A 27,682-nucleotide genomic window follows, 5' to 3' on the forward strand; every position below is an offset into this window, starting at 1 on the left:
ATCCCTGGGGAAACCCAGCCAGATGGGCGGGCTATAAATAATAAATTATTATTATTATCCCTGATAAAACAAGGCAATTAAAAATGAAATAAAGACGTATTTTAAAATACTTTAAACCAATTTAAAGCATCTAAAAAGCACCACAGAAGTGGTGGCACCTACCCTCTGAGCTTCATGCATGGATTTTGCCAGGTCAACCTTGGCCCAGCGTGTCTACTGACCAGGGACAGCCTCTGTTTTCTAGTTCCTATCAAATGATAAATCCTCTTCCTATTTTTGCCTTTGTTAACATTTTGTTAGCGTGCTAGAGCTGTCATCCTTCAGGATTCAGCTATTTATAACTCAAAGCTCTGTGGGATGGTGGTTTCATCTTGTCTGGAGCACATTCATATAAATGGCATAAGCACAGGGTGATAGCCAACCAAACAGTTCCAGTAACATTAAGACTTTGGAGTGAGCAACAGAACTTTACCTCCCTCTCTTCTCTTTGTCTGAGTTGAGGGAACATCCAGAGTTTACTTAGGGGGTACATGGGGGCACATAGAGAGAAGAGAGTGAGTGTCACTGTGCAACCCAAAGTGTTTGTGCTAGCAGAACTGTTTAGTTGGATACCATGGCACTAAACGCAGCCTACCATTTCACACACCGCAGCTCCCGAAGTAAGTTAGCATTGTAGCACAAGGGTTATGGTTTCATTGTTCAACGTTAACAAAAAGAAAAGTCACCCACTTGGCTTTTAAGCTAGCAGAGGACGGGACTGCTACAAATCAAATGAATGTTGCTGCAACATGTAGAAATGCACAGTGGAAGTGAGTGATCCATGTTATGAAAACAGACACAAACGTGTGTGTGTGTGTGTGTGTGTGTGTGTGTGTATGTATGTATGTATTTGGTGAAAGGTTGGGAGTGCACGAGCTTTTTCGGCTTGCTGCTACAATTCCCAGCATCCCTGACCATTAAGAAGCCATCCTGTCTGGGGCTGGTGGGAGTTGGGACTCTAAGCACAGCTCAAGGGTCACAGGTTTCTGATCCCTGGCTAACTGTGAACTTCTAAGAACTTGAGGGCGCAGTTCTAAAGGGTGGCAAATGCCAGAGCTGTTAAGATTTATTATGCTTGGCCCACAAGTAGTATTCGATACAGCAAGAATTATTTAAGCAAGAAACAAAAAAGAAAACAAATTTGGCCGCAATCAATCAGTCTTAAAGAAGGCCCACACAATGGTGACAAAGGCACTCCAGTACTCCTCTATTACAGCCTGCCAAGTTTTTAACCACCATCCTGTTTTTGCAGTGCCAGCAAACAGCTGCTTCCATTGGGGTTCCGTACATAACCAGCAGGCTGTATTCAGCTTGGTGGATAATAGCACAGCTTTTTTTTACAGCTGGAGCTCACCAGAATTCAGTTCTGGCCCCTCTCAGGTAGGCGCCATTGCCATTATACGAGAACAAGGGAGTTGTTCATGGTCAGTTCTGGCACCTCTTGTTCTAGAAAAATAGGGCTGGATAATAGGTTGTACAAGCTGCATAGGAGTCAACACATAGGGACTGAGGTTCCTTTGGACCCCCTCAATAAAATATTTGAGGGGCCACCGCTCCCCCATGTTGATGGACATTGACATTCAAATGGTGTGCGTGTGCCACCTCTTGTGATCTATTACGCAAGGTGGGGCTTACCTGCCCCCCCTCAATATTTTATTCAAGTTGGCACACCTGGCAAGCTGGGTATAAGTTGCTTTGTGGGCAACACTTCTTGAAAAACCAGGTTTTCAAGACTGAGACTTTGCTTTCTTTCTTTCTTTCTTTCTTTCTTTCTTTCTTTCTTTCTTTTCAATAAGGCCTTAGAGCAGTTCAACTTGAATTCTAGGATAAACTGCCAGGAGTGTAGTAATACATTTCCTGAGAATTCCCAGCCCCTGCTTCTCTGGGAAGAGCACTCCACCCAATTGACTGTTGCTACTATAGCAACACGCATGGATGGTGCTCTCTCTCAATAGGCTGGCTGGCATAGCTTGTCAGCACTCGGGCCGCCATCCTGCTCCTCCTCAAGAGCCAATTGAGCTGTACGCATGGTCTCGTGGCTGCAGCTGCTGCCTAGAAACAGGGAAGCAGTGTTCAGTGATGTCAGCACCCTAAACATGAGACCTGCTTGAAGCTTGCCATATGTAGTCACAGAACACTAGCAAACATCCATCCCGACGGTGCTCAGAATATCCTAGAGAACTGAACAAAACAAACCATTTTATTTTATTTTTTGCCTCAGAGTGCTTACAGTCTGAGTCGAATGGGAGAACTAAAGAGATGGGAAAAGGATCACGCTTTTACAAGCAGGGATGAGGGAGCAGGGCTCACAAAGAGCATGCCCTCTGAGCCCAGTGATCACCCTGCAATGGCCTCTCCCTGCTGCCTTGTGTGAGGAAATTTGTGTGATGTGTTTTGTTTGTTTCCTCCTGAGTCTGAGGAGAAAGCTAGAGGAGCATGCTCACACCACGCTTCACCTCCGAAAGTCACTGTGAGGGCATGTGCCTCCGTGGACTCCGTGATTCCTCCCGTCACCCACATTCCCTCACATGCATCCCTAAGACCCATTGGCTGCTCCTTCCCTGTCAGCACACACACACACACAACCTTCCGCCATACCACACTGGGGGCTTTTGGAAACAGGCAAAGCACACCCTATCACAGGCCAAGTAAGGCAACCGCCTCAGGTGGCAGATGCTGGCGGGTGGCAACAGCCCTCTTGCTGTTCCTCTCTGTTGGACAGAGCTGTTTACATGGCATGCCTTGCTCCACTTATTATTTCGTCAAGAACAGCTTGCAGAATACAGCCACAATAAACCACCAGCCTGGAGGGACCCTTTGTTAGTTGCCCTGTGATGCTTCCCAATGCATATTTGTGTCTTCCCATATAAATCCCTTCTGGATTTCTTTCTCCAAACCAGGGATGCGGCCTGTGGTGAGGCAGGAATGGCTTCGGCCTGTGACTGCGCTGTGATCTCTGCCATACGGAAAGGGACTCTTGCACTGTAGCAAGTCAACTGAAGCCCGAGATGTTTGCAGGCACAAACACTTCTGAAAGTGGGCTCATTTATAACCACTCCAATAGCACTATGAGCATGAATAATCATGAATTCAGAATAAAAACGACATATGGAGGGGCCCTAAATTGAGTGGATGTTATATAGCAATGCCTACCCCAACAAGGAAAATGGATGGAACCAGTAACTAGCTGTGAGTCATGTCAGGTTACACTGCACATCCCCATCATGGTTAAAGTTATTTTTCCACAGGCTACCCAAGACTATATGCTCATTTTTTCCAGCTCATTTTTTATTTTGCTACATTTTAATGGCATTATTTCATTGTGATGGCTGTTGTCTGTTTTTGCGGCTGTCCCGGGCTCCTTTAGGAGGAAGGCCGAGATAGAAATTTAATTAATGAATAAATGAAATGAAATTCTTAAGACTGGTATTTTAATACGTTTGCTGACTTTCGTAAAACACCTTGCAGGTGCCTGGCTACATACTTAAAAGCTGCATAGGACCACAGGAACAAATCTGCCTATGCTAATTTATATGTAGAAATGTCACAGTAGGCAAGACAACTAATTTCCCACCCTAATCAGCCCAGGTAAATTTTTCCAATGAATTTGCACTCCACTGCAGTTCACACCAAACTAATTTCTCTTCAATTCGTGTATCCCCCATTAATTTCCCAGTACATTATCCTCCAAAGCAATTCAACTCCCCTTAAATTATCCCCCATTCATTACCTCCAAATCATCTGGACAAAGTCATCTTAAATTAGCTTATTTCCCCAATTTAAAACCATACCCAGTATGTCCCAGGTTCAATTTCCCTCAAATTCATTGCTCACCCTCCAGATTTGGGGTCACCTTTTTCATCTATCACTAATTCAAACACAATCATTCCAAGAGCAGAAATTGCTTTTTGCTAGTGGAAACACACATTTGGATTCAACCCCACGAATTTTCACAAGTAACTTGTTTCTTCCCCATCCCCCTTGTGTAATATGAATGTAGAATATATGATGTAGAATATATGATGTGTAGCTCATTGCAGAAGATGTGTGTGTGTGATCAATGTGCGACAAATCTGATTTTAAGTTTAATCAGAACTTGGCAGCAGTAGTTTTGACATTTAAGAGTAAAATCTGCCAAACCGAATCTTGCTCAAACTGGTTGTAACTGACAACTAGAGCTTGCAAATATATTCTGTTTGCTCAACAATGCACATCCAAAATTTGAGTTAATTAGCAAAGGGGGTCCCACTCTGATCCCTCAGCTGTTCAAATAGCTGAATCAGTAACTGGAAAGCTATCTGAAGTCCTCTTGCCTGGGACTTCATTAAACGGTCTCAGTTAAACCAGCTGACCTTTGCAAGCTTGGTTCTTCTTATTTGTTGACCGTAAAACTAAATGTCACCCATTAGACCTGGGATTGAACCAAGACATTTTGTGAATAACAAGATCACACTGGGATAGCTCAGTTGGTACAGCATGAGACTCTTAATCCCATACTGTTTTACAGCTTCTGTTGCAACTACACAGCAAACTGGGACTCCCCAATCCTCAAAGTGCCAGGGTTATCATTATCCAGCCAACTGGCGTAAATTCACTGGAAATACAATTTCAGCTATCCGTACCCACATTTTGTCATGAAACATATTTAAGAACCAAACCTGTTCTCCCTTTTCTCAGCCAAAAGATAGCAATAGTAGGCATAGAAGGGTGAGCTCTTCTTTATCTGTATTCCATCATAATGATACCTGAAGAATAACAGACAAATTTAAGAGATTAATGAAGAGGCCAGTTGCGTGGCGAACTCTCAGCTATAATCTGTAAATATCTGTCAAAGATTCAAAATACGTATATAAATAAATGGGATACTTCCTGCAACATCTTTAACCACCTAATATGCTATGTACAACCTTGTTGATCATCAACTAAGCCAGTGCAACCAAAACTGTGGGTCCTGATGTGGTCCTGTTGGGTTGCACCAGGCGTAGGCAAACTCTGGCCCTCCAGATGTTTGGGACTACAATTTCCATCATCCCTGATCACTGGTCCTGTTAGCTAGGGATTATGAGAATTTTAGCCCCAAACATCTGGAGGGCTGGAGTTTGCCTATGCCTGGGTTGCACAATGAATGACATGCTCCCTTGCCCCATTTCCACAGGTCTTAGGTTCTTCGTTCCTTCCTTCATCAGGCAGACAGCACACCCTTCCTACTGGGCGACCGCATTAATAAATAAGCTCCTTCCATTCATGACAAGAGTGGGGAACCTGCGGCGTTTCAGATGTTATTGGACTACAACTGTGAACCTCCCTAGCTGCTGGCCAATGCTGGTTGGGGTTGATGAGGGATGAATTCCAACAACATCTGGAGGGCACAGTTTCCCCATTGTTGCTCTATGTCACAGCTTAAATTCTATTCTATTCCTATACTGCCTAGAATATGGGTGGCCAATGTATGCACTCTGATGTTTGAGTATACAACTCCCATCAGTTGTAGAGCAGCCCCTGATGTTGACCCAGAAGCTGCAGCTTTGAAATGCAGGGATGTAGCTGCTCACTGGGGCAAACGATCACCATTATGTTACATTGCTGCTGAAAGAATTACACTGGGAGCTAATTGCCTACTGGGCTAAGTTCAAAGTGCTGGTAGTGGTACACAATTCCCTATGCAGTTTGGGACCCAGAAACCTAAAAGACCCTATCACTCCTTATGTAACCCGACTGATCACTGTGCTCTGCAGGAGAATGTCAACTGCAGATAACATCTCATCAGGAGGGCTTGTTCTGCAGGACATAGGAACTGGGCTTCTAGAGTGGTGTAATCTATTCTTCGGTTTTGTATCAGACAGCCACCCTCCCACCTACTGTATTGTCGTTTTGATGCCTTTCTCTTTCAGCAAGCCTTTAAGGGAAACTTTTGTCCCCATCTGTCTCGGATTTCAAAATTGTTTTTATATACAGAACTGTATCAAGTGTTTTATATATGTTTTCACTGTTTGCGATGTCTCATAGGAAGCAATTAACAAGTGGAAATAAATAAACAAAACAGCCCCAGGAAGCATGTCCAATGGTCAGTGATAATGGGAGTTGTAACCAACAGCATCTGGAAGACACTACATTGGCTATATACCTATGTTGTCATTAAAAATGGATATAAAATATAAACTTGTGCAGTGTTGACTCCTGATGAGATATTCTTCAATGTGTTTTGAAGAGGGAGGAAAAATAAAATTAAATGTGGGTCCCACTTCAAAATGCTTGAGAAGCACTAACCTACAGGCCAGATTTTTATATGCTGCATTTTGACTTAAAGCAAATAGTTTCTCTCTGATAATCATATGAAAACTGCTCTAAAAATCACCATGTTTTCCAATGTGAAGCTCTGCCAATTAGTGATAAATTTAATTCTGCCTATAGACTAATGTCACATGAGGGTGGGTGGTTTAAAAACCACAAGCATTGACTGATCCTTCTGTTCCATCTTAGAATATTTATGAACATTAGCACCATTCAGCAGTCAACTGCCACCGGCAGAATATTAACAAACTGCAGCTCCTATAAGGAAAGTAAAAATTGAATTTAGTGTGAATGCACACACACTGCCTGGAGGGGAAGAGAACAGGTGTTCTGTTTTCAGAAAGGAAAAGAAGCCAGGAGGTCAAGGACTGTGAGAACAGCTAGGGAAGCGAGGAACAGAGACAGGGATCTTAGATGCGAAGAAATTGGAGAAAAGAGTACAGTACGTACAATAAACTAGGCAGAGAGAGACTCGGGGATTGACGGGGGAAATGATTTAACACCCACAGAACATTTAAGGGAAAGAGATACAGAAGAGGGAGGGAGTTGAAGATTTCTCTGTGAATAAAGGGACGCGGGTGGCGCTGTGGGTTAAACCACAGAGCCTAGGACTTGACGATCAGAAGGTTGGCGGTTCAAATCTCCGCGACGGGGTGAGCTCCCATTGCTCGGTCCCTGCTCCTGCCAACCTAGCAGTTCGAAAGCACGTCAAAGTGCAAGTAGATAAATAGGTACTGCTCTGGCGGGAAGGTAAACGGTATTTCCGTGCGCTGCTCTGGTTCGCCAGAAGCGGCTTAGTCATGCTGGCCACATGACCCGGAAGCTGTATGCCGGCTCCCTCGGCCAATAAAGCGAGATGAGCGCCGCAACCCCAGAGTCGGCCACGACTGGACCTAATGGTCAGGGGTCCCTTTACCTTTACCTTACTGTGAATATATTTCACTGTTTACAGATGTTGCTACCATGGTTTTGCATGAAAGTTCACCTTCCATATTACAGTACCCGTGAACTCTTAAATGCACAAATAAGCAGCTGACTATACACTTTTCTGATAGCTTCTAAATCTTCAATTAATACAAATGAAATGATAATGTACCTTGCACTTCCCCTTGTGCCCAGTCTTCTGGTTCCTAAGTCTGGGAACACTAACCGAACAAGCTTAAAAGAAATGCACAGAAAAGTTAGTCACACTGGTAAAATATTTGTGTATCATCTCAGAACATTTTCAACCCATTTTCTAGTTATCACCAGGTGATGTACTCACCTGGTATTTACTGAACTGAACAGCTAGTAATTTCCCACATTCTGTCAATCTATCTGGAATATTTTACATGTTTTATAGTGCATTCCTCAGTACACATCATCTACTCAGAAGTAAGCCACATTAAGACCTCTCAGGAATGTGTGTTTAGGACAGCAGCCTCATGCCATTTTTCACTTGACTGTTTATATCCAGAAATACGAATGTTTACTCAAGTATACATTGTGTATGTCTCACAGCAGTTGTGAGTGGAACACATATTAAAACCACCATATTGAATCACCCACTGGGTCTAATTTGAATCTAAGGCTGCCATTGTATGCAGATTTGATAGGGAGTTAATTCCCATTGAAATGAGCTGTACTGAGCAATTATGAATAGGAGTGTCCTGCACATGTCTCAACACGATATACAATACCAAGTGATTACTGAACAGAAGGGAAGATTTGTTTGATAAGTATGTACAAATATAACACCACTGCATCTCTATAACAAATGAATAGTAGTTCTACTAAAATCAGCTCCCAGAGCCCAAAGCTTCTGATGGAGCAGAAACTGGTACAGTTCCATCTGAAACCGATAGCATTTTAATGTAGCAGCAGCACACTGTGTATACCTTTCCAAATGTAGCTGGATTTACTTGAGTCTGGGCCTCCTGTCTGCAGTTCTCCACATACATTTCGTACAGCAGACAACGTGGCACACTGCATCCTTCGCGTACAAAGAAATTGTCTGCTATCCTTAGAGGAGGGAAAAGAACCAAGAGAAAACAAGTGTTATGCCTATTTATGTTCAGAAGATGCGGGTTGCCATGTTTACTTTGAAGGACAGAAGGTTTGCAGCAGGTAAAATCAAATTATAACATGGAATTCCTGGGTTTACAAAGCGTTTTGTGAAACAAAATTGAATTCCATAAAATTGTTAATTGTTTGAATACAGTGTCTCCATATCTCAAGGTTGTGAGTTTCACTTTGGTTGCATTCTGCAGCTATTTTAACGCTTTTATATTTTATTATTTCATTTTATTTCGATCTGTTTTAATCATTTAACCTTCATTTTGCCTACAGAACTTCAATTGTTACGTGGCATTAAAATGTAGTAAATACATACCGTATTTTTCGCCCTATAAGAAGCACTTTTTCGCTTCCAAAAATGAAGGGGAAATGTGTGTGTGTCCTATGGGGCGAATACAGGCTTTCGCTGAAGCCTGGAGAGTGAGAGGGGTCGGTGCGCACCAACCCCTCTCGCTCTCCAGGCTTCAGGAAGCTCTGCGCAACCCTAGGGAGCCCGGCGTGAAGTCGCGCCGGGCTCCCAGGGGTTGCGCGGAGCTGCCTGCACTCCGGGGCTCGGCGCAGCTCCACGCAACCATCTGGAGCCCGGCACGGCTTCGCGCCAGGCTCCCAAAGGTTGCGTGGAGCTGCCTGCATTCCGAAGCCTGGGGTGCGCTGAAGAGCGCGCCCGGGCTTCGCACAGCTCTCCGCAAGCCTGGGGAGACCGGTGCGGCTCCCTAGGCTTGCAGATAGCAGGCTGTTCTGGGGGCTGGGGAAGCTCGGGCTTCCCCCGCGCCAGCCCCGTGCCTGGGGGGGAAATTAAATTTTTTTTCTTTATTCCCCCCCCCCCAAAAAACTAGGTGCGTCCTATGGGGCGGTGCGTCCTATGGGGCGAAAAATACGGTATATTTATGCATGCTAGATCGTCTGGTCAGCTATTGAGGGGAACAGAATGATATATTCGGGGCTAATCCAGAATGGCTCTCTCTTCTTATGCTTCTTACCCAGTAATCTGCACACAATTCAGACTAACCATACCTGATACCAAAAACAGAAAAACGCTATTTAATAAATAAATGATTATATATATATAGCCCACCTTTTCCCCATCATGGAACTTATGGCATCTCCCATTCAGATACTGACCAGACCAAAACCTACTTTGGTTTAACAAGCTGGTTTCCTCAGACATCACACTTTTGTTCTCAGCTTATGCCCAATCAAAGGTATTACACAATAGCATGGGTGTCATTAAAAACAGGTTTGAAGGGTGCCATTTGAGGGCTATCTATTCAACAACCAAAACAAACAGCACAATTATTTTCAACTTCCGGAGCTGGTGCGAACACTGAACCACATGGCAAATTGTGTTAGGTGTTTTTGTTTTTTGTTTTAAATGCAGCGAAATGGCCCTTCAGGAAACACTGTGACAAAATCCGTGTTTGCAAATGTATTGTGAGGAAAGGGCCACAAGCTCATTGGCAGAGCACAGCATCTCAAAGTTGGGCTGGGAGAGAGACTTTTGTCCAGGACTTTAGAGAGATGCTACCCCTCATCAAAGCATGCAGATTCTGAGCTGCACAATACAATGGTCTAGAGGCAGCTGTAATACTGCACTGCGCAGAGTCTCTTGAAACTTATTTTTTGGGTGGGGTGGGGCAGGGCCAGATTTAGGTTTGATGAGGCCCTAAGCTACTGAAGGTAATATGGCCCTTTACATGTCCAGCTGTCCTCTCTCAACATCGTTGTTTTTTGTGTTGAATATATGCTAAATGGTAATTTATGCATGCAACCAGTCCATGCAGAATGTAGGCACCCTATATATAGAAATGTGCAAAGCAGAGATATTTTAGGCAAAGCAGGCGGGGCCCATTACTTACATCATAGGAGCCTATACAACACAAAACACTATTGCTGTATGTTGGTTTTACTATTGCTGTATGTTGGAAATGTACATGCAGTTGTGTGTTTTTTTTTCCTTTAATTTTTTTGGGAGCCCCCAAGAAAGTGGGCCCTAAGCTGTAGCTTGTTTAGCTTATACGTAAATCCGGCAATGGGTGAGGAACAAACCAATTTCCTCCTCCTGACACGTCATTTATCAGGTCGCTCGCTTTCTGTCCGCCCACCCCAGAGCCAAGCAGCTCGGCTTTCCCTTCAGCTGCTGCTGCAATGAGAAGCAGGCAGCACTCGCAGCTCGCGGGGCTAAAAAGCAGCAGGGCTGCTGATAAAGAGACGCCTCCACCTCCAGGAAATGAGGTCGTGGTGGTGCTGAGGACACCTACCACTGAGTAATGGGCTGGTATATGTTACTACAGCCGCCGGGGAAACGCTCGGCCATCCCGCTGCGCACAGGCGTCCCGAGCCGCTCCGCGCGCGCCGCTGGTTCCTCCGCTGTTTATTTTAGAAGCCGGGCTCTAGACCTAGCGCCCGTTCGCGCCCGCCTTTGGAAAGCCGCGCCGCTCGCTGATTGGACGGCAGCCGCGCGTTGCAACCTTCCATCGATCGCTACGCCGGCTGATTGGGCCGCTCGAGCAAACCGCGCTGGGGGGGGGCGGGGCGGGGCGGCCGCTGCTTCTCACGTCTGTTGCCACAGCATTCACCCGAAGCAGAAGCTGCGTTCGCTCCCACCCGCTGTGTGGCTCATAAATAAAGCAGCCGCCGTTTGGGGGGGGGGTAGTAAATTGCACTGAGCTCAATGGGACTGACTTCTGAGTGGGCATGTATAAGGTTGGGTTGTGGGCCCTGTCCCTGGAGAAAATATTATTGTGAGTTGGACGGGGTTATTCTATAATGAGTATCTTCTTATCCCCGGAATTGTGGAGCCAACAAGAGTTAAAATCTAATAGAGGCAGAGGTGCCAACTTGAATAAACTTGTTGGTTGATCCGATGCATATGTAAAAGTAAAGGTAAAGGGACCCCTGACCTTTAGGTCCAGTCGTGGCCGACTCTGGGGTTGCGGCGCTCATCTCGCTTTATTGGCCGAGGGAGCCAGCATACAGCTTCCGGGTCATGTGGCCAGCATGACTAAGCCGCTTCTGGCGAACCAGAGCAGCGCATGGAAATACTGTTTACCTTCCCGTCAGAGCGGTACCTATTTATCTACTTGCACTTTGACGTGCTTTCGAATTGTTAGGTTGGCAGGAGCAGGGACCGAGCAACGGGAGCTCACCCCATCACGGGGATTTGAACCGCTGACCTTCTGATTGGTAAGTCCTAGGCTCTGTAGTTTAAGCCACAGCGTTTCTCAGAACTAAATCCCACTGGGTATAAATAACAGCCTGATCCCATGGTATACTGCTTTTTTTCTACAAGAAATGTTTATGGGTACTCTCATTTTGACTCAAGAAAACCACCATTTTATAGTTCAAATCGGGAAAAATAAATACAGTAAATGGACAAAAGTACAAAGATTCACGAAATGTTTAGGGGTATGTGTACCCCCAGAAAAAAGCACTGGGTATACTAATGCATCTAGCCTGCAATCCAGTATTAGCACTTACCTGGGAGTGAGCTGGGTTGAATTCCTTGGGGCTTACTTCTAAACGTATATGTATGTATAGGATTGGGTGGTTATGTGCATAGGGCCAGGTTACATGCCCCTCAGCACACTTAACTTGAGAAGAAGGTGCATTTTGTTACTTCAGTTATGGAAATACACTATGGGAATTATGGAATCATACTAGGGACGCGGGTGGCGTTGTGGGTTAAACCACAGAGCCTAGGGCTTGCTAATCAGAAGGTCAGCAGTTCGAATCCCCGTGACGGGGTGATCTCCCGTTGCTCAGTCCCAGCTCCTGCCAACCTAGCATGTCAAAGTGCAAGTAGATAAATAGGTACCGCTCCGGCGGGAAGGTAAACGGTGTTTCCGTGCGCTGCTCTGGTTCGCCAGAAGCGGCTTAGTCATGCTGGCCACATGACCTGGAAGCTGTCTGCAGACCAGAGGGTACGGAGAGTGGCGTGGTGCTGAGAGTAGACCGCTACCTCAGTAGAGTGAAGCCGCAAGCCATGGCCGGAGAGCGCTGACTTTCTTCCCAAATTTGGATTGGATAACAAAGGACCCGTGAGTAGTGGAATTTGGATTTTAAAAATTTTATCCTGTGAATTCGGCACGATCGGGGGATGTGTTAAAGGGAAGTCCGCACCCCCTCTACTTATAGACGTTTCAAAGCAAGGAACGGAGAATTAAGGCGGAATGAATACTGTTTTGAGGATTTAAAAGTTTCTCACAAATTTGATAGAACAAGATTTTTGTGCTGGAGAGAAAGGGAATTTGGAACTTTGTGTGTATCCCCCCCAAAAAAACCCGGGAGTGTCCTATTTGGGTCCCGGAGGAAGAAGTGAAAGGAGTTTGACAGCTGTCAAAGAAGCTGTCAAACGGGCGGACAAAGTAAAGAATTTTGCTATTTAATAACTCTTGGAATTAAAGTTGATACATTTGGACTGAGGCGATTGGAAACAAAGTATTGATAATAACAAAGTAACAGATTATTGGAAAAGGACTACTAAATAACTGAAAGCCCCCTAGGGGGAATTAGTGACATTACAATGGCTGCAGAGGGAAAATTACTGGCGGAGATAGAAAAAATGTTTTTTCTCGTGGGAATCCTGCAGGAGCAGAGTATGGCTCTGAGTAAAGTTTTTATGACCTTGAATCCTGAAACAAACAACTCTGCTGAATGCACAAAGGAGATGTACGATAAAAATTCTGCAGCTGAGCAGGAAGAGATGCCTTTGGAATTGACAGAGAAAAAAGAAGGAGTTCAGACACTACAAGTGGAAAATATCAACCAGAAATCTGCAGCGTCAGAGTATGAGCAAGAAGACCTCTGGATTACAGACCTGCGAAAGATGAGAAAGAAGAAGAGAGAAGCCCATGGAGTACTTGGAATATTAAAACTAGAAAGAACAAAGCAATATGATTGGGACTTTTCTCTTGAGTATGGAAAACTAGACGGTCTTTCGCAGCAAACACTCTTCAACATTCTGAATGAAAGAAAATATGATCTGACTCTGACTGAACTCCTTCGGGGTCTTAGGACCATCAAAGAGGACTACCAATATAGCTGGCAGAGAGGGACTGACAGAGAATCAGATGCCTCGGACGTGAGGAATCCGGGCTAGAAATATTTTTTGTTTGTTTTCTGGACATTTGTCTAGGAAGGGACAGAAACCGGGGCAGGGGGGGGAGAGAATAGAATTATAAAATGTTATGTTTTGTTTTACTTGGTCAATGTGACCTATAATTAATATAATAAAGGGAAAATTTGTGAAGGGGAAGTTAGATCGACCTTAAAAAAAAAAAAAGAAATTAATGATTATAAGAGAATTGGATAGTTGAATACAGATAAACAAAAGATTTTAATTTTCAAAAGCAATGTGAATATCTTTAAGAGGTTAGGTAAGAACTTGCTGAATTAACTTTGGAATTGGGATGTAAGAGGAGGGGGTGGGGGGAAGTCAATGAAAGTGGGTAAAGAAACTTAGGGTATGTAATTGTATTTGTGTGTTTGTTTGTCTTTGTCTTTGTGTGTGTGTTTGTTGTTATAAAATGTAAAAACCCAATAAAAATTATTTTAAAAAAAAAAAGGAAGCTGTCTGCAGACCAACGCCGGCCTATAGAGTGAGATGAGTGCCGCAACCCCAGAGTCGTCCGCGACTGGACCTAATGGTTAGGGTTACCTTTACCTTTACCTTTACTAGGCTCTGCAGGGGGCTGGGCTACTGCTTTCAGGCAAGATCACCAATTGCCATTGTAATTTGCTTTCCACCTTGGGAGGCATACAGTTCAATTGCGTTCCGAGTATATATGTTGGCGTTTTGGAGAAGAATTTTCTGAACAGGGATTGAAGAATACAACATATGGCTATGTGCTGATTGCTGAAGTGCCATGGCAACCCACTGCTGTGCCATACATACATACCTAATAAAAGATAAAATAAAAGTTCTGGATTTTCTCTTACTTTTGCATAAATGCGATCTATAATTACAATGTCTACATGGGCGTAGCCAAGGGGTGGGCAGCTCCCCCCCCAGTCAAGTAAAACAATAGAAATACTTAACTAACTGACTACTCACTTTGGTTCTGCCTCCCCCCCCCCCCAACAAAAGTCCTGCCCCACCAACAAAAATCCTGGCTATGCCCATGAATGTCTAGGTAACAGGACAGGCTTCATTCCTCTTCCAACTGTATCACTAATGGCAATCCACTTTCCATATTAAGCCTAGCTCACATAGGATTTTTTCACCAGGGGGTGTTTCTGAAGTCTCCATGGCAAGGAGAATGTGCAGGACCAGACAAGACATTTCAATGCCTGAAGCCGCAAATGATGTGTCTCCTTTCACCCCGGTTAAGGTGCATGCTACCCAAATTATTTTGTCATCAGAAGCCGAAGACTCCCTCTCCTTAGCAGTTAAAACCACTATGAATAATAATTAAATTTGCTAACTGCTTCTCCTTTCAATGTTGTCAAAATGGGCTTGCAAATGGTAGGGCCAGGTCCCACAATGGAGTACTGTACACACACAGAGAGCCGTCATAATGAGAGGGTCTTTTGCTTATTGCAAAACAATGGATTGTTTGGGGGGGTGGAGGGGGGTTTAAGAGCAAGCAATAAATCAGCTTGCAAAAAGGATTTAAAACAAAGGAAAATCCCTTGCTGTCAAATTATCAAAAGGAAAGCAGAAAGGAAGGCCACTTTGTCTCACGTGAAGATGAAGAGTTTAGATATTTAGTTGAACTTTGCTCTGTGTAGCGGCTATAAGCCTTGCTCTCCATCATGTATGTAGGCTTTGCCACTTCTTCCTTGGAGCCCCAACACAGGTAAAATGGGATAGTGATAGCAAAGCAGCAAAGTGGTAGTAGGAAAAGTGCAGTGGGAAGAAATTAAAGGGCACAGGAAAAGTAGTCCCTTGCTAGCATATTGCATGCAATTGACAGGAAGCCTTTGCTAACTTGGTGCACTCCGGGTGTTTTGGACTCTAACTCCCATCAGCCCCAGTCATTGCAGCAATGGTGACTGGAGCTAATGGGAGTTGTAGTCTCTAAGTCGGTGAAGGCTGACTTACCTGTTGCAGACCAAAGTTTATGGGAGGTTATTAGTTGAGCTGTTTCATTTAGCTTGCATATGTTACAATATGGATGCACCAAAATATACAGTGGTACCTCGGGTTAAGTACTTAATTTGTTCCAGAGGTCTGTTCTTAACCTGAAACTGTTCTTAACCTGAAGCACCACTTTAGCTAAGGGGGCCTCCTGCTGCCGTTGCGCTGCCGCCACACAATTTCTGTTCTCATCCTGAAGCAAAGTTCTTAGCCTGAGGTAATATTTCTGGGTTAGCGGAGTCTGTAACCTGAAGCGTATGTAACCTGAAGCGTATGTAACCCGAGGTACCACTGTACTACTTTTTAAATATATTAGTTTTGATACTATTAAGAGTGGTGATTTTTATTGTGTTCCCCCTTCTCCCTGCCCCTGGAAATCATCCATGTACTTATAAATGTTTGCTGCTCTGTGGAAGTGTTATGTATCTAACAACAACAACAGGATTTTTTTTTATCATGCCAATATCTTAAGCTTCACAGAGGCATCGCTCTGTGGGAAGCATAATGTTTTTATACTACCTGGAGGCTGGTGCAAGCATATATTTCAGCGAGGGCATATGTTGTCAATATCTGGGTGTAGCAAAACGTACTGTTTGTGTTTTACATTTCTGTTGTGCTATTCTTTTTTTTGTAAACCACCCTGGGATCATGAATCAAGGGTGGTATAAAAATACCTAAATAAAGAAACAAGTTCAGTTCCACAGAAAATAACTTTTGGTATTTATGATCCAGTTGTTGCAATTAATTTTCATCCAAGGAAACTTATCAAGTATCCACAGAGTCTGTTTTGATTCCAGCTAAGGATCTCTTCATATATTTTGTGAATACAGCACAGCAATATTGCAAGCATTGGTGTGGAACTGAGGAAGAGTGGTCTAAACAGCAGAGGAAGACTTCCGTGTGTCTGACAAGAGTACTGAAGACCGATGGACTCTACAGAAGATATTGAATGTATTAAGCCCCTGCTTCAATACAAGTACGGATGCCTAGTCTCAAAGGTATGATTTGTGGGTAATGTCTATGAATAATGAAACTCTCAAGGATTTTCTACATATGAATGGTAGTGCAATTAAAATTCCTGTCTTTTCTGAACATGTTTGCTTCCCCTTTTGGAACTTGGCCTAGTTTTGATGTTTCTCTTTGTGGTAACATAACGTGAAGGCACTTCCAGACTCTTACTAATTTGGGGTGGGATTCACGTAAAATACCAGCAAATGCACGTTACACAATTACAGCTGATTCATTGGGAGGTTTTGCGCAACAATCCTGCTCCCCCCAAAGGATGGATTTTTTGCAATAAGTAAAGTCATAGGAAAATGTGATAGGAAAGGGTTAGATAACATTTTCTTTGACATAGTGCTATCTAATCTCTCTGAAAACAATAGGAATGAATGTTCAATTAACACGTCACCTGGAAGCACCCTGAGAAAACATTAATGTGGGTACAACACATTCATTATAGCAAAATTTAATACATTTTTTAAAATGTTTCATTAAATGTGCATTCCAACTAGGTCATACTAACTGAGGGCATGTTTGAAAAGACTGTTTTTCCATGGGCACAGTTATGTTGGGGGGCAGGCTTTATGTTGGGGGGGGGCAGAACCTCAGTTAGTTAAGGTTTTTTTATTATTTGATTTAGGGAAGGGGCAACTGCCTGGTCAACTCCATTCCACATTTCAATATTTTAATTTCTGCAATGCCATTTAATCACAGTTTAAAGGATGCAATGCTAACAATCTGCTTCCAATATATGAAGCACTGAAGCAATCAATATCTGTTTTCCTGCTCTTATTGCATGATTTGTACACGGGAAATAGAAATAGGGAATAAATACCAGATTCTCCATTTATTCTGTTGGAACGCATGAGACTTGGAGAGGCTAGACAAAACACATTGCAGCCGATGACTGTCACAAATGCCTGGTCTCACCCAAACACCTTGCACCACTGTGAATAAAAAATACAAGCAACTTGTCTGTTTTCTCGCTGCTTTTGCCCTAGAGAACTTTGTACAGAATGGCTTTACATTTTCAGTGTCAAAACCAGGCCAGATTCCAAAAGGGGAAGCAAACGTGTTCAGAACAGACAGGTACATTTTAATTGCACAATGTCAATAGTCAGGTCTCAGGCTTTTGTGTTCAGTCATAAACTAACACAGCAATCCCCTATTGCCAGAGGTTCCCAAACTGTGATCTGCAGACCACAAGCAGCCTGTGAGCTTCATTCAGGTGACCTGCAATTACTACATTCCTTTTTTAAAAGTTCTTTGGTTCCACTTTTCCTTGTACATTCAAGGTAACTAACAACAGATGTAATGCAATGCAGTAGAAACCAGTAAGCTCTATATTTTGACTCTGTGTGCTCCAAATGAGGTTGCCCAACTGTGCATGTGCAGTGCAGACTGAAACGTACACACCACCGCTTAACTGTGTATTTCGGTTTTAAACCGGACTCAAGCTGGTTTGAAAGGAAATGCATCAAACAACAGTGTTTCTCAAAAAGTTACAGGATACAAATGGATTGTGGCTCATGCCACGGGTACTTGACTTTAAACACCAAAGGTGGAAGCGTGCTGGAGCCAGCATAAATGGTAATGTGTACACAGCCTTTGTGTCTCAAAAACATCTTTCAACATCCTTTCTTCCTTCATAGTTGTATATCAGGGATGGGGAGCCCACGACCCTCTAGATATTGGACTACATACAGACTGTGGCTGATGGGGAACCCAACAGCTTCCAGAGGTCCATGGATTAACCACCACTATGTAGATGGCCACAGGTTCTCTACCCTTGCTGTGAATGACCTGGATTCACTTTTGTAATCCCCACCCCCATTTATTTCCAGATTATGTTTACTGCTGCTGAGTTGGGAGTATTTGACCTGCTTTTGGAATCAGGCAAACTCATGCCATCAACAACTATTGCTGAACGTCTGGGCACCAGCTTCACTGGGATGGAGAGGCTGTTGGATACCTGTGTGGGCTTAAAGCTCCTGCGAGTGGAGAGGACGGACAGCCAAGGTAACCACATTTGAAGGAGGAAGCAACTCAAGTTGTTTCGAAATTCTGACTCACTTGTAGCTGAAGATGACTGTTTTCAGCCATCTTATCTGCTAAAGTGTACAATGGTGCCACCAGGACGCAACTTCAGGACAGATGCCCAAATGGAGCAGGTCTACCATAACTGGAAGCAAATGAAGTCATGAACATTGCCATCTAAATAAGGGAGACACATAAGAACCTAGAGACGCAGGAAGCTAACATTGGTCTATCTAGCTCAGTATTGTCTCCACTCCGACTGACAATGGCTCTTCAGGGTTTCAGATGGGGTCTTTCCCAGGAGGGCTCATGAAAGGGGTGCACATGCCAGCAGGGGCCCCCAGACTTTTTAAAAAAGGAAAACCGGGCATTTCTGAAGAAAGTTAGAGCAAAAAATGCAGAGGTAGCTCTAATGCTTCAGCACTTGGCAGGCAGCACCATTGCTGAGGATGCTTGATTACTTAATCACTGTTGTTATCAGAGGCAGGAATGTTGAGCACCCCCACCTGGGACTCTCCTAGAGTAGCAGAAGACAGTGGAGGATGCAGGAGCAGGAGGGTGTTTGTTAAAGCTCTGCCTGGAAGCACCTTGAAACACAAAGCACTCTCTGGCTAAAATCTAAGTTGTATTGTCTTAAATAATAAGCTTTTGAGCTCACCCATTAGGAAATGAAATGGAAATAAATGTCATCACAATTATAGCTAATGAACTTGATGCTTTGCTCTTTTCTGAAGAATTACTAGTTTGTGTAGGAAAGGGATGTTCACTTGGCTTCTACAAAGGTGTGAAAACATTGATTTCTTTGTTCCCTTCTATCAGCTCTTTATGGAAGCACAGATTTTTCCAATCTCTACCTTGCTGAATCAAGCCCTAAGTCTCAGTATCATCATATGATGTTCTTCTCTGAAATCACATTTCGGAATTTGAACTACTTGACAGATGCAGTGAGGTAAGAGTGTGTGTGTGTATCTAGCTCTGTGTACTCATGTAGAAAATGGCTCTTTGCAATGAAATGCTGAACTGCCTTTGGAAGATGATTGCCATGAGGAAAGTCACGATGTCAACTGTTGAAAGTGATAGAGCTAAGACTGTGTAGACATTTTTAGCTTAAAATGCATCTAAGTTGTTCTTTTTCTCAATTCAGATAAAAGCTGGTTTGGGAAAGAACCCTGTGATTTTTACAGCTACAGTTTAAAAGTGTTACTCGGACTCTGGTCTCTGGCTGTTTCTGGACTCCAACTCCCATCTTTCCTTGCTAGCAAGACCAGTGGTCCGGGATGATGGGAACTATAGTCCCCAAACAACTGGCAACCCAAGTCTGAGAAACACTGGTTTAAAACAATACATGTAATTGTTTGTGCTATGTATTCTGTTTTCAAGTGGTGGTGGGGAACATCTGGAATTTACTTTGGTCATCATGCTACCTAATTTTCACCCAATTGAAACAAATTTTCTGTTTCAGGCAAGGAAAAAGCCCAGTTGGGAAAATATATGGCGATTCATCTAGCAATTTTTTTGATGTCCTTTTTAGGTAAAAGCAGGTTGTTGTTTTTAGAGGCGGGAGTTCTTACCTTTGAGGGAATGGGTGTTTGTGTGGACAGGCGGAGTCCCCCCAACCCCAGGCAGCCCCCAAGTGGAATAATGACTCAAGACAACGTGCTATGGGATTAAAACTGGCCACAACTTTATTAAGTTTCAGATGTAGGGAGACCTTGGCTCAGGCATTGGGCGTTTATCCTTCCCCGTCCCCAGCCAAGGATCTGGGAGACATCAGGGTTATCCAGAGTGTGTGGGGATTGGGCTGGCTCTGGAGAACATATGTTCAAGCAGAGAGCCCTCCCCCTGTTTCGCTAGCGTTGGAGGGGAGAACAATGACAACCTCTCAGCGTATGGACAATGCCTCCCCTTCAATTGGGAACCCTGGGATCACAGCCCCAAGGGGGGGGCGTGGGTCATCGGTTCATGCCCCCCCCATTTAGGAAGATAGACTAAAGGAATCTGCCCAAGGCCTGAAACCGCCAAAGCTGTGACATTTTGCTACAGGAAAGGCAAAACCTGCCAGTGCAGGAAAATTCCTTTCTGGCCCTGACGTAGCAGCGCCTGCGTACCTGTGGAGAAGAGGTTAACCTGCAAAAGAAGACTTAACTGAGGGAGGGCAGGGTGGGAGAAGCTCTGAAGCCAACTGACGCTTCGCAGGTAGGATTCACCTTCTGTTGTGTGGGCAGGATGGTCCCTCCCCTTACCTGGCCGATCCCCTGGCAACGCCTCCCCAGGCAGGATTGGACGATTGGCTGAGGTAGGTGGATACCTCCAGGTATCCAGCCTGGGGAGGATGAAGCCAGCCTGAACTACTAGGAGTTGCACTGGGATCTGGGGGGGCTGCGCATGACCACGCAAAAGGTGGCCATTTGATGTGGGGAATGGTCATTCTTGTCAGACTGAACAATTGTGCAGTTGTAGGAAACATCTCTGGGAATATGCATACAATCCAGACATTTGAAAGGGTACCGGACGTCCCCCATTGCCCCCCTTTCTAGCATTTTTAGTATTTTTCCAGCAATGCTGGGAACAATGTTTTCAGTGGCCTTTGCCTGGGATTTGCACATCCTGGGCCAATTCTGGTTGGATTTCAATCACAACTGGTTAGAGCACTTCAGTCACCCAGACACCATGGGACCGGATACCGTGGGTCTTGCAGATGACCTATTTATTGAGCACTTCGGTTGTTAGGAGCATACCTGTTTGTCTGGTTGTGGGGAGATTACCGTATTTTTTGCTCTATAAGAGTCACTTTTTCCCTCCTAAAAAGTAAGGGGAAATGTGTGTGCATCTTATGGAGCAAATGCAGACTGCGCAGCTATAACAGAAGCCAGAACAGCGAGAGGGATCGCTGCTTTCTCTGCGTAGCAATCCCTCTCGCTGTTCTGACTTCTGAGATTCAGAATATTTTTTTTCTTGTTTTCCTCCTCCAAAAACTAGGTGCGTCTTATAGAGCGAAAAATACAGTATTTGACAATGAACATTCTTCCTGCATCCTTCCTGATTTTCTTGCAGGCTGTTCATACATCCTTCCAGATAATCAGGAGGTTATTCCTTCCACACATTTCAGTTTATTTCCCCATCATTTTCCAAACTGCAAAAAAATTTAAAAAATCAGTTTCTTTTTTAAAGTGGGTCTGTTGCACTGGAGCGTCTTATTTTGTTTTAATTCCTTAAAACTGAATTTCCCAGTAAGCTCTTCAGTCCCTCCTGTAAAACAATGACAGTCTAGAGGTGGCAATAAGTCATATATTGCTTCAGGCAAAGAATTTCCTGAAATCATTCCTTCCAGCACAGCAGATGACAGAGCAACTGGGGCTTTGTGGTGTTTGCCCAGAGCATGATTGTGTGATTGAAAGTCAAGCCCTAAATTACAAATCAGGCTGCACGTGGGTATTGTTTCCGCTTACCTGCCAAAGTCATTTTGAATCTACAGGTCAGAGGTCGAGTTGAAGAGGTTCTCTCACAGTATGAATTCCAATTGGCATTTGTGGGGCAGAGATGTGATGGCTGCCTTTGATCTTTCTCACTTCTCACTCATTTGCGATTTGGGAGGTGAGTTCCAGACAGGAGCAAGCTGAAAAGGCCTCATCTGTCTTTCTTTTTCTGCCTGTCAACGTCATCTGGGTGTCTCGTGTGTGCCCTATTCTGGTACAGTTTAGCCATTAACAGCAAAAAGATTCAAAACAAGACCACAAAAATTCCAAAGATGGGTGATAACAAGAAGGAACATATTGTTTCTGCTCTCCTGTTGAAAACATCCTTCAGTGGTATTACTCTATTTGCCTCCCAGCTGTTTTCCTCTATTAGTTTTCATATGTCAGGACATGTTGAGTTGTTTTTTTGGTCAAGTTCATCCTCTTGTCCTGCAGCATTCTTCTCCTTGACTATCTGTTTTGAATCTGTTCATTCTAACCTAGTATTTCACAAACTTGGGTCCCTAGCTGTTTTTGGATTACAACTCCCATCATCCCTAGCTAGAAAGACCAGTGGTCAGGGATGATGGGAATTGTAGTCCCAAAACAGCTGGAGACCAGAGTTTGGGAAACACTGGCTCTGTCTCCTCCACAAACTTGACATCAAGGGTTATCCTTGCTAATCATTTCTGCCTATCCTTATTCTACCTGCAGTCTTTCCCCCCGCCCTCCTTGTACGCAATGAATTGTGTTGCTTTCCAATGCAATATCCTAATCTTGTAGTTTAATTTTGAAATGTTCTGTTCTATGCTACTCCAAGATATTGTGTTGTGGTGTGTGGGGTGGGGGAGGATATGGATGCCATAAATAAATAATAAAGTATTCCTCCAATGTATTGTGTTCACATATTTTGATCTCTTTATATCCTGAATAATCTGCGGCACAAGTTCAATCCTGTCAAATCCCTGAAGCTACTCAGGTGGTGACGTGTGTCCCTGCCCATGAAACTGTTGGAGAGGCATTTACCTGAGGTGATGTCCTGATATTTTGCACAGGAGTGTTTGAAAGAAGCTTTGAGATGCACAGAGGTTTTCGTTTTTGTTTTTCCTTGTTCTCCCTTGAAGGAAGTGGCTGCGGCTTGGCTAAAGAATGCATTGCATTGTATCCAAACTCTACGGTGACCATTTTCGACTTACCCAACGTAGTAGAAATGGCAAAGAAGCATTTCGTATCCCCAGAAGAACACCGGATTACTTTCCATGAGGGTAACTGTGGTTTGTTCTGATGTGTCATTACCAGGAATACCATGTCCTAGGGGTTGAGCCATCCCCTCCCCATATTTTTGGGGAGGGGGCCGGGATTCTCCCATGTTCAAAGGAGGAGGAGGAGGAAGGAAAGAAGAAGAGGAGTTTGGATTTGATATCTCGCTTTATCACTACCCAAAGGAGTCTCAAAGCGGCTAACATTCTCCTTTCCCTTTCTCCCCCACAACAAACACTCTGTGGGGTGCGTGGGGCTGAGAGACTTCAGAGAAGTGTGACTAGCCCAAGGTCACCCAGCAGCTGCATGTGGAAGAGCGGAGACGCGAACCCGGTTCCCCAGATTACGAGTCTACCGCTCTTAACCACTACACTACACTGGCTCAGGTAGAGGAGGAGGTGGAGGCAGAGGAGGCTAAGCACTGCACAACTTCAGTGACTAATTCCTTCTCCTCCTTTGCCTGTTGCGGAGAGGAAGGAGCAGAGAACCAGTCGTGGTGGTAGGAAGAGAAGGAGGACCCCCCCCCAGACATTGAAGCTGCACTGCCACCATGTTTGGCTCCTTCTTGACACCCACAGTCACAGGGCCAATCTGGCACTCCTGTTCCCTCAGAAGTTGGTGCCTCAGATCATTAGATCATCTTGGAAAGGAAAGGAGGTATTGGTAGACATAAAACATCCCATACCTTATTATTCACCTACTAGAGAGTAAAATGGATTCAGAACAAAATCCAAGTGTGGTTGTGCTTTGAGCGGTGAATTCTGCTTCATAATTCTGCTTATTCCTTTGTGTTAGATAATAGTCATATCCATGCCTTACATTTAAATCTCTCTTTACCACTCTAACAGTCAAAGAGTCCTGGGAGCTTAGTTTGTTCAGGCTGCTGACCTTACATAACTACAGTTCCCAGCACTCTTAGCAAACTGTGGCGTCCAGAACTCTTTGAGGGGAAGAATGTCCTTTGAACGTGCCTTGAAGTTATGGTGTGTAAAAAGCCTTAGAAATCAAGAATGACATATTCTGCTGGCACCAGCTTTATAATCAGGGTATTTTTGAAGGGTAGAGCTCAACTATGTAATTGAACCCCTTGCTTTAATTTACCATCTACCCATTTTATTACAGGGGATTTTTTTAAAGACCCAATTCCGGAAGCTGACCTCTATATTTTGGCTAGGATCCTGCATGACTGGGAAGACGAGAAGTGTGTGCAGCTGCTAACCAGACTCCACAAGGCCTGCAAGCCTGGTATGTGTGCTTATAAGGCAGGACTGGCCAAAACTGGAGCTGTGGTGGGCAATAATTGCATACCCTCCAACATTTCTCTGATGAAAATTGGGACGTCCCATTCCATAACGATAATTTTACTATTTATACCCCACACATCTTACTGGGTTGCCCAAGCCACTCTGAGCAGCTTTGAATATATATAATAACATAATAAAACATTAAACATAAAAACCCCTTCTCTATACAGGATTGCCTTCCGATGGCTATGGGGTTGGATAACTCCATACCCGCCAACATTTCTCCAATGAAAATAGGGACGTCCTAAGGAAAAGTGGGACATTCTGGGATCAAATCAGAAACCAGTACAGCTTCTCTAAATCAGGGGCGTCCCTGGAAAATAGGGACACTTGGAGGGTCTGTAAGTGAGCCAGAGCTCACTGTATGCATTGCCTACAGAAAGGTTTTAAAACAAGTCTTGAATTGGGTCAAGATTGAGGTTTCATTTGTAGGTGCTTTGAGTGTCCTGGATGAACAGAAAAAGTGGGACTGAAATGTTTTCAAAAATATAGAGAGAGTTTGGCCCAAAGTTGGGAAACATGTATGTGCACAGTCATGGCTTGGGCCTTGGAACAGATAGCCCCGTTCAAGTCCTAGTTATTCTGAGCACTCCAGAGACCAGAGGCCTCAATCATTAACTCACCTACAGTGAGATCTCAATGCTTCTGATTATTTTCTGGTGCTTGACGCTCCATCCCGCTACCAGTCTGCCACTATAGTCCATTGGCTCCTCCTGCCCAGGATAAGAAAATACCAGTAAGATCTGGGACTTGTAGTTGTTGTTGATTATGATTTTATTATTTATACCCCGCCCATCTGGCTAGGTTTCCCCAGCCACTCTGGAGAGAGTGTATATATGATAGGAAGGCATCATGTCTCCCTCTGTAGCTCATACTACAAATCTTAGCATTTGCTGCATAAGTGCATTCTTTCTCTTATAAAAGAGCACCTCCATCACAATCTGACTAGAATGTCACTTCTGTATCAGGGAATTAAGTTTGTGCTGTTAAGGTTCTGTTGTTGTCGGTTTTTCTCACGGTAACAAGGTTCCTGTTTCATTTGTGCCACCCCTGCCCATGTGTGTTCCTAAGCTAGGAACTCAAGGTGAATAGTTGTAGCAACTTGCATTATCAAAATTCAGTGACTATAGAAAATGCTGCACCTATGCTGAGCACATTTCAGGCAGGCTACTGGAGCGAAAGTGGTGGGGAAAAGGACATTCTATGATTATAATTCACAGCCTGCTTTGGTTGCCACATAGATCTTCCATTTTAATACAGTAGGGCCACTCAAGATTAAACTGCTTTTCGTTTGACTTGAGCTTCTGATCCCAGGATGCTTGGAAAGATGAAGCCGAGCTCTTTGAACATGCTGTCTCAAAAGAAGTAATGGTCTATCTTTCGTTTCCCTAACTTAATGAAATATACTTTGAAACAGGTGGTGGAGTGTTAGTGGTAGAAATAGTTCTCAACGAGGACAGAAGTGGGCCATTGGAAGCACACCTCCAATCCATGATGATGTTGCTTCATACCGAAGGAAAAGAGCGAACCCCTTCAGAGTACAATGTGCTCTTCAGTGCTGCTGGCTTCAAGGAGGTTCAGCTAAAGAAATGCCAACTCTATGATGCCATTTTAGGAAGAAAATAATGTTTCCCCTGCATCATTCTTGTGCATTGTCCAGAGAATGCTAGAACAATAAAACTGGTTGTTATATCATCTAATTATCTTTCGGCTGTAGACACCCGTTTATTTCAAAACACCAAAACATGACACTTTTTATTTCATAAACTCCAAGGTCTCTTGCAGTAGAGTTTGAATATCAAGATACAGTGGTACCTCAGGTTAAGTACTTAATTCATTCCGGAGGTCCGTACTTAACCTGAAACTGTTCTTAACCTGAAGCACCACTTTAGCTAAAGGGGCCTCCTGCTGCTGCTGCGCCGCTGGAGCCCAATTTCTGTTCTTATCCTGAAGCAAAGTTCTTAACCTGAAGCACTATTTCTGGGTTAGCAGAGTGTGTAACCTGAAGCGTATGTAACCTGAAGCATATGTAACCCGAGGAACCACTGTACTCTTTTGAAGTGTGGTTGAAGTGCTTGATTCCAGAATGTTTGCAAATCTTTCCATTTTGTCTGTTCAGGGACAAAAAGATTCGCCGTAGTAAATGACAGGTAACACCATTCAGATGGCAGCTTGGGAAAAAATATGGAATAAAGATCTAAAGTTCACTGCTTGTTATACATCAAAGGAAAGCTTCATGAAGATGTTTTATAGATGGTACATGACCCCCAGCAAATTCGCAAAAATGTACGACACAAATTCAGATATATCCTGGAGGTTAAACAAGCTGAGGGAACAATGTACCACATGTGGTGGGGCTGTAAAAAAAGTAAAAACTTTTTAGATACTGTAATGGTTGTAAGGGGTTACTTGTGCGTAAGTTGCCTTCCGTTTTGGTTAGATTGCCTGGCCAACCATGCTTTGGCTGACAGCTCACACTCCGTGGCCGGTCAGTCACTTGCAGAATCCGTCAGTGGGCGTTTCTTGAACCTCTTCCAGCATAAGAGCTGTTTGACGCCAAGTCTCCTCCTAATTTCCCTGCGCGGAACGCGTCTGTGCAAGTAAGGGGAAGGCAGAGGTGTGTCCCGCTCTCCTCACTGGTCTCGGGCGAAGGGTCTTGGAGACCTCTCTCCGAATCCTCCATTTCCCTCCCTTCCTTACCGGTGTTATGCTGAATACCTTACCCCTCTCCTGCATCGCTGTGGAGCCTTGCCTCCACCTCTCCTTCTGATGTCAGTTCCCTGACAGATACCATCTATGAGGAGCTTTAAAAAATGTTCAAACAAACATTTGCAAAAAAACCCCAGATAGCTTTCCTCCTAGGCATTTTGTCAACAGACATCCCAAGTGATAAGAAGAGGGCATTTTTACAATAGCTGCAAGAATGTTTATTGCCAAAAATTGGAAGGGAAAGAAAATTCCAACGAAGGAGGAATGGCAGATAAAACTATTTGAGTACTTGGAACTTGCAAAGATTATTATTATTATTTTTTACCAACCACCAAAACACAAACAGTGAAACCCCACAGACGGCTGATACATTGGGTATACATATTCAATAATATACATATTCAATAATATTCAATAATAACATATTCAAATCAACCATATGTACACTTCTA

The 27,682-nt window shown here is 43.9% G+C and overlaps 2 protein-coding genes across 3 annotated transcripts in view; one reads left to right on the plus strand and one right to left on the minus strand.

Annotated features, from left to right (window-relative positions):
* The window catches only part of RFX8 (regulatory factor X8), a 33,412-nt gene extending 22,638 nt beyond the window's left edge, over window positions 1-10,774 (minus strand). For both annotated transcript variants that reach the window (XM_081858139.1, XM_081858138.1), the window contains exons 1-4: window positions 10,644-10,774; window positions 8,208-8,331; window positions 7,427-7,488; window positions 4,698-4,784 (exon numbers count right to left, since the gene is read on the minus strand). In XM_081858139.1, coding sequence (XP_081714265.1) covers window positions 4,698-4,784; window positions 7,427-7,488; window positions 8,208-8,331; window positions 10,644-10,699 — 329 coding nt within the window. In that variant the 5' untranslated portion in view covers window positions 10,700-10,774. The remainder of the gene's footprint in view (window positions 1-4,697; window positions 4,785-7,426; window positions 7,489-8,207; window positions 8,332-10,643) is intronic.
* Window positions 10,775-16,329: 5,555 nt separating this feature from the next.
* LOC309339815 (acetylserotonin O-methyltransferase-like) lies at window positions 16,330-26,184 on the plus strand. Its single transcript, XM_081858283.1, has 8 exons — window positions 16,330-16,461; window positions 18,310-18,484; window positions 19,322-19,451; window positions 19,965-20,033; window positions 21,978-22,096; window positions 23,082-23,222; window positions 24,340-24,462; window positions 25,939-26,184. Exons 1-8 carry the CDS (start codon window positions 16,390-16,392, stop codon window positions 26,145-26,147), a joined length of 1,038 nt encoding a protein of 345 aa, XP_081714409.1. The 5' UTR covers window positions 16,330-16,389; the 3' UTR covers window positions 26,148-26,184.
* Window positions 26,185-27,682: the final 1,498 nt, after the last annotated feature.

The sequence above is a fragment of the Podarcis erhardii genome, assembly GCF_964252035.2.
Source record: "Podarcis erhardii genome assembly, chromosome: 4".
NCBI classification, from domain to species: Eukaryota; Metazoa; Chordata; class Lepidosauria; order Squamata; family Lacertidae; genus Podarcis; species Podarcis erhardii.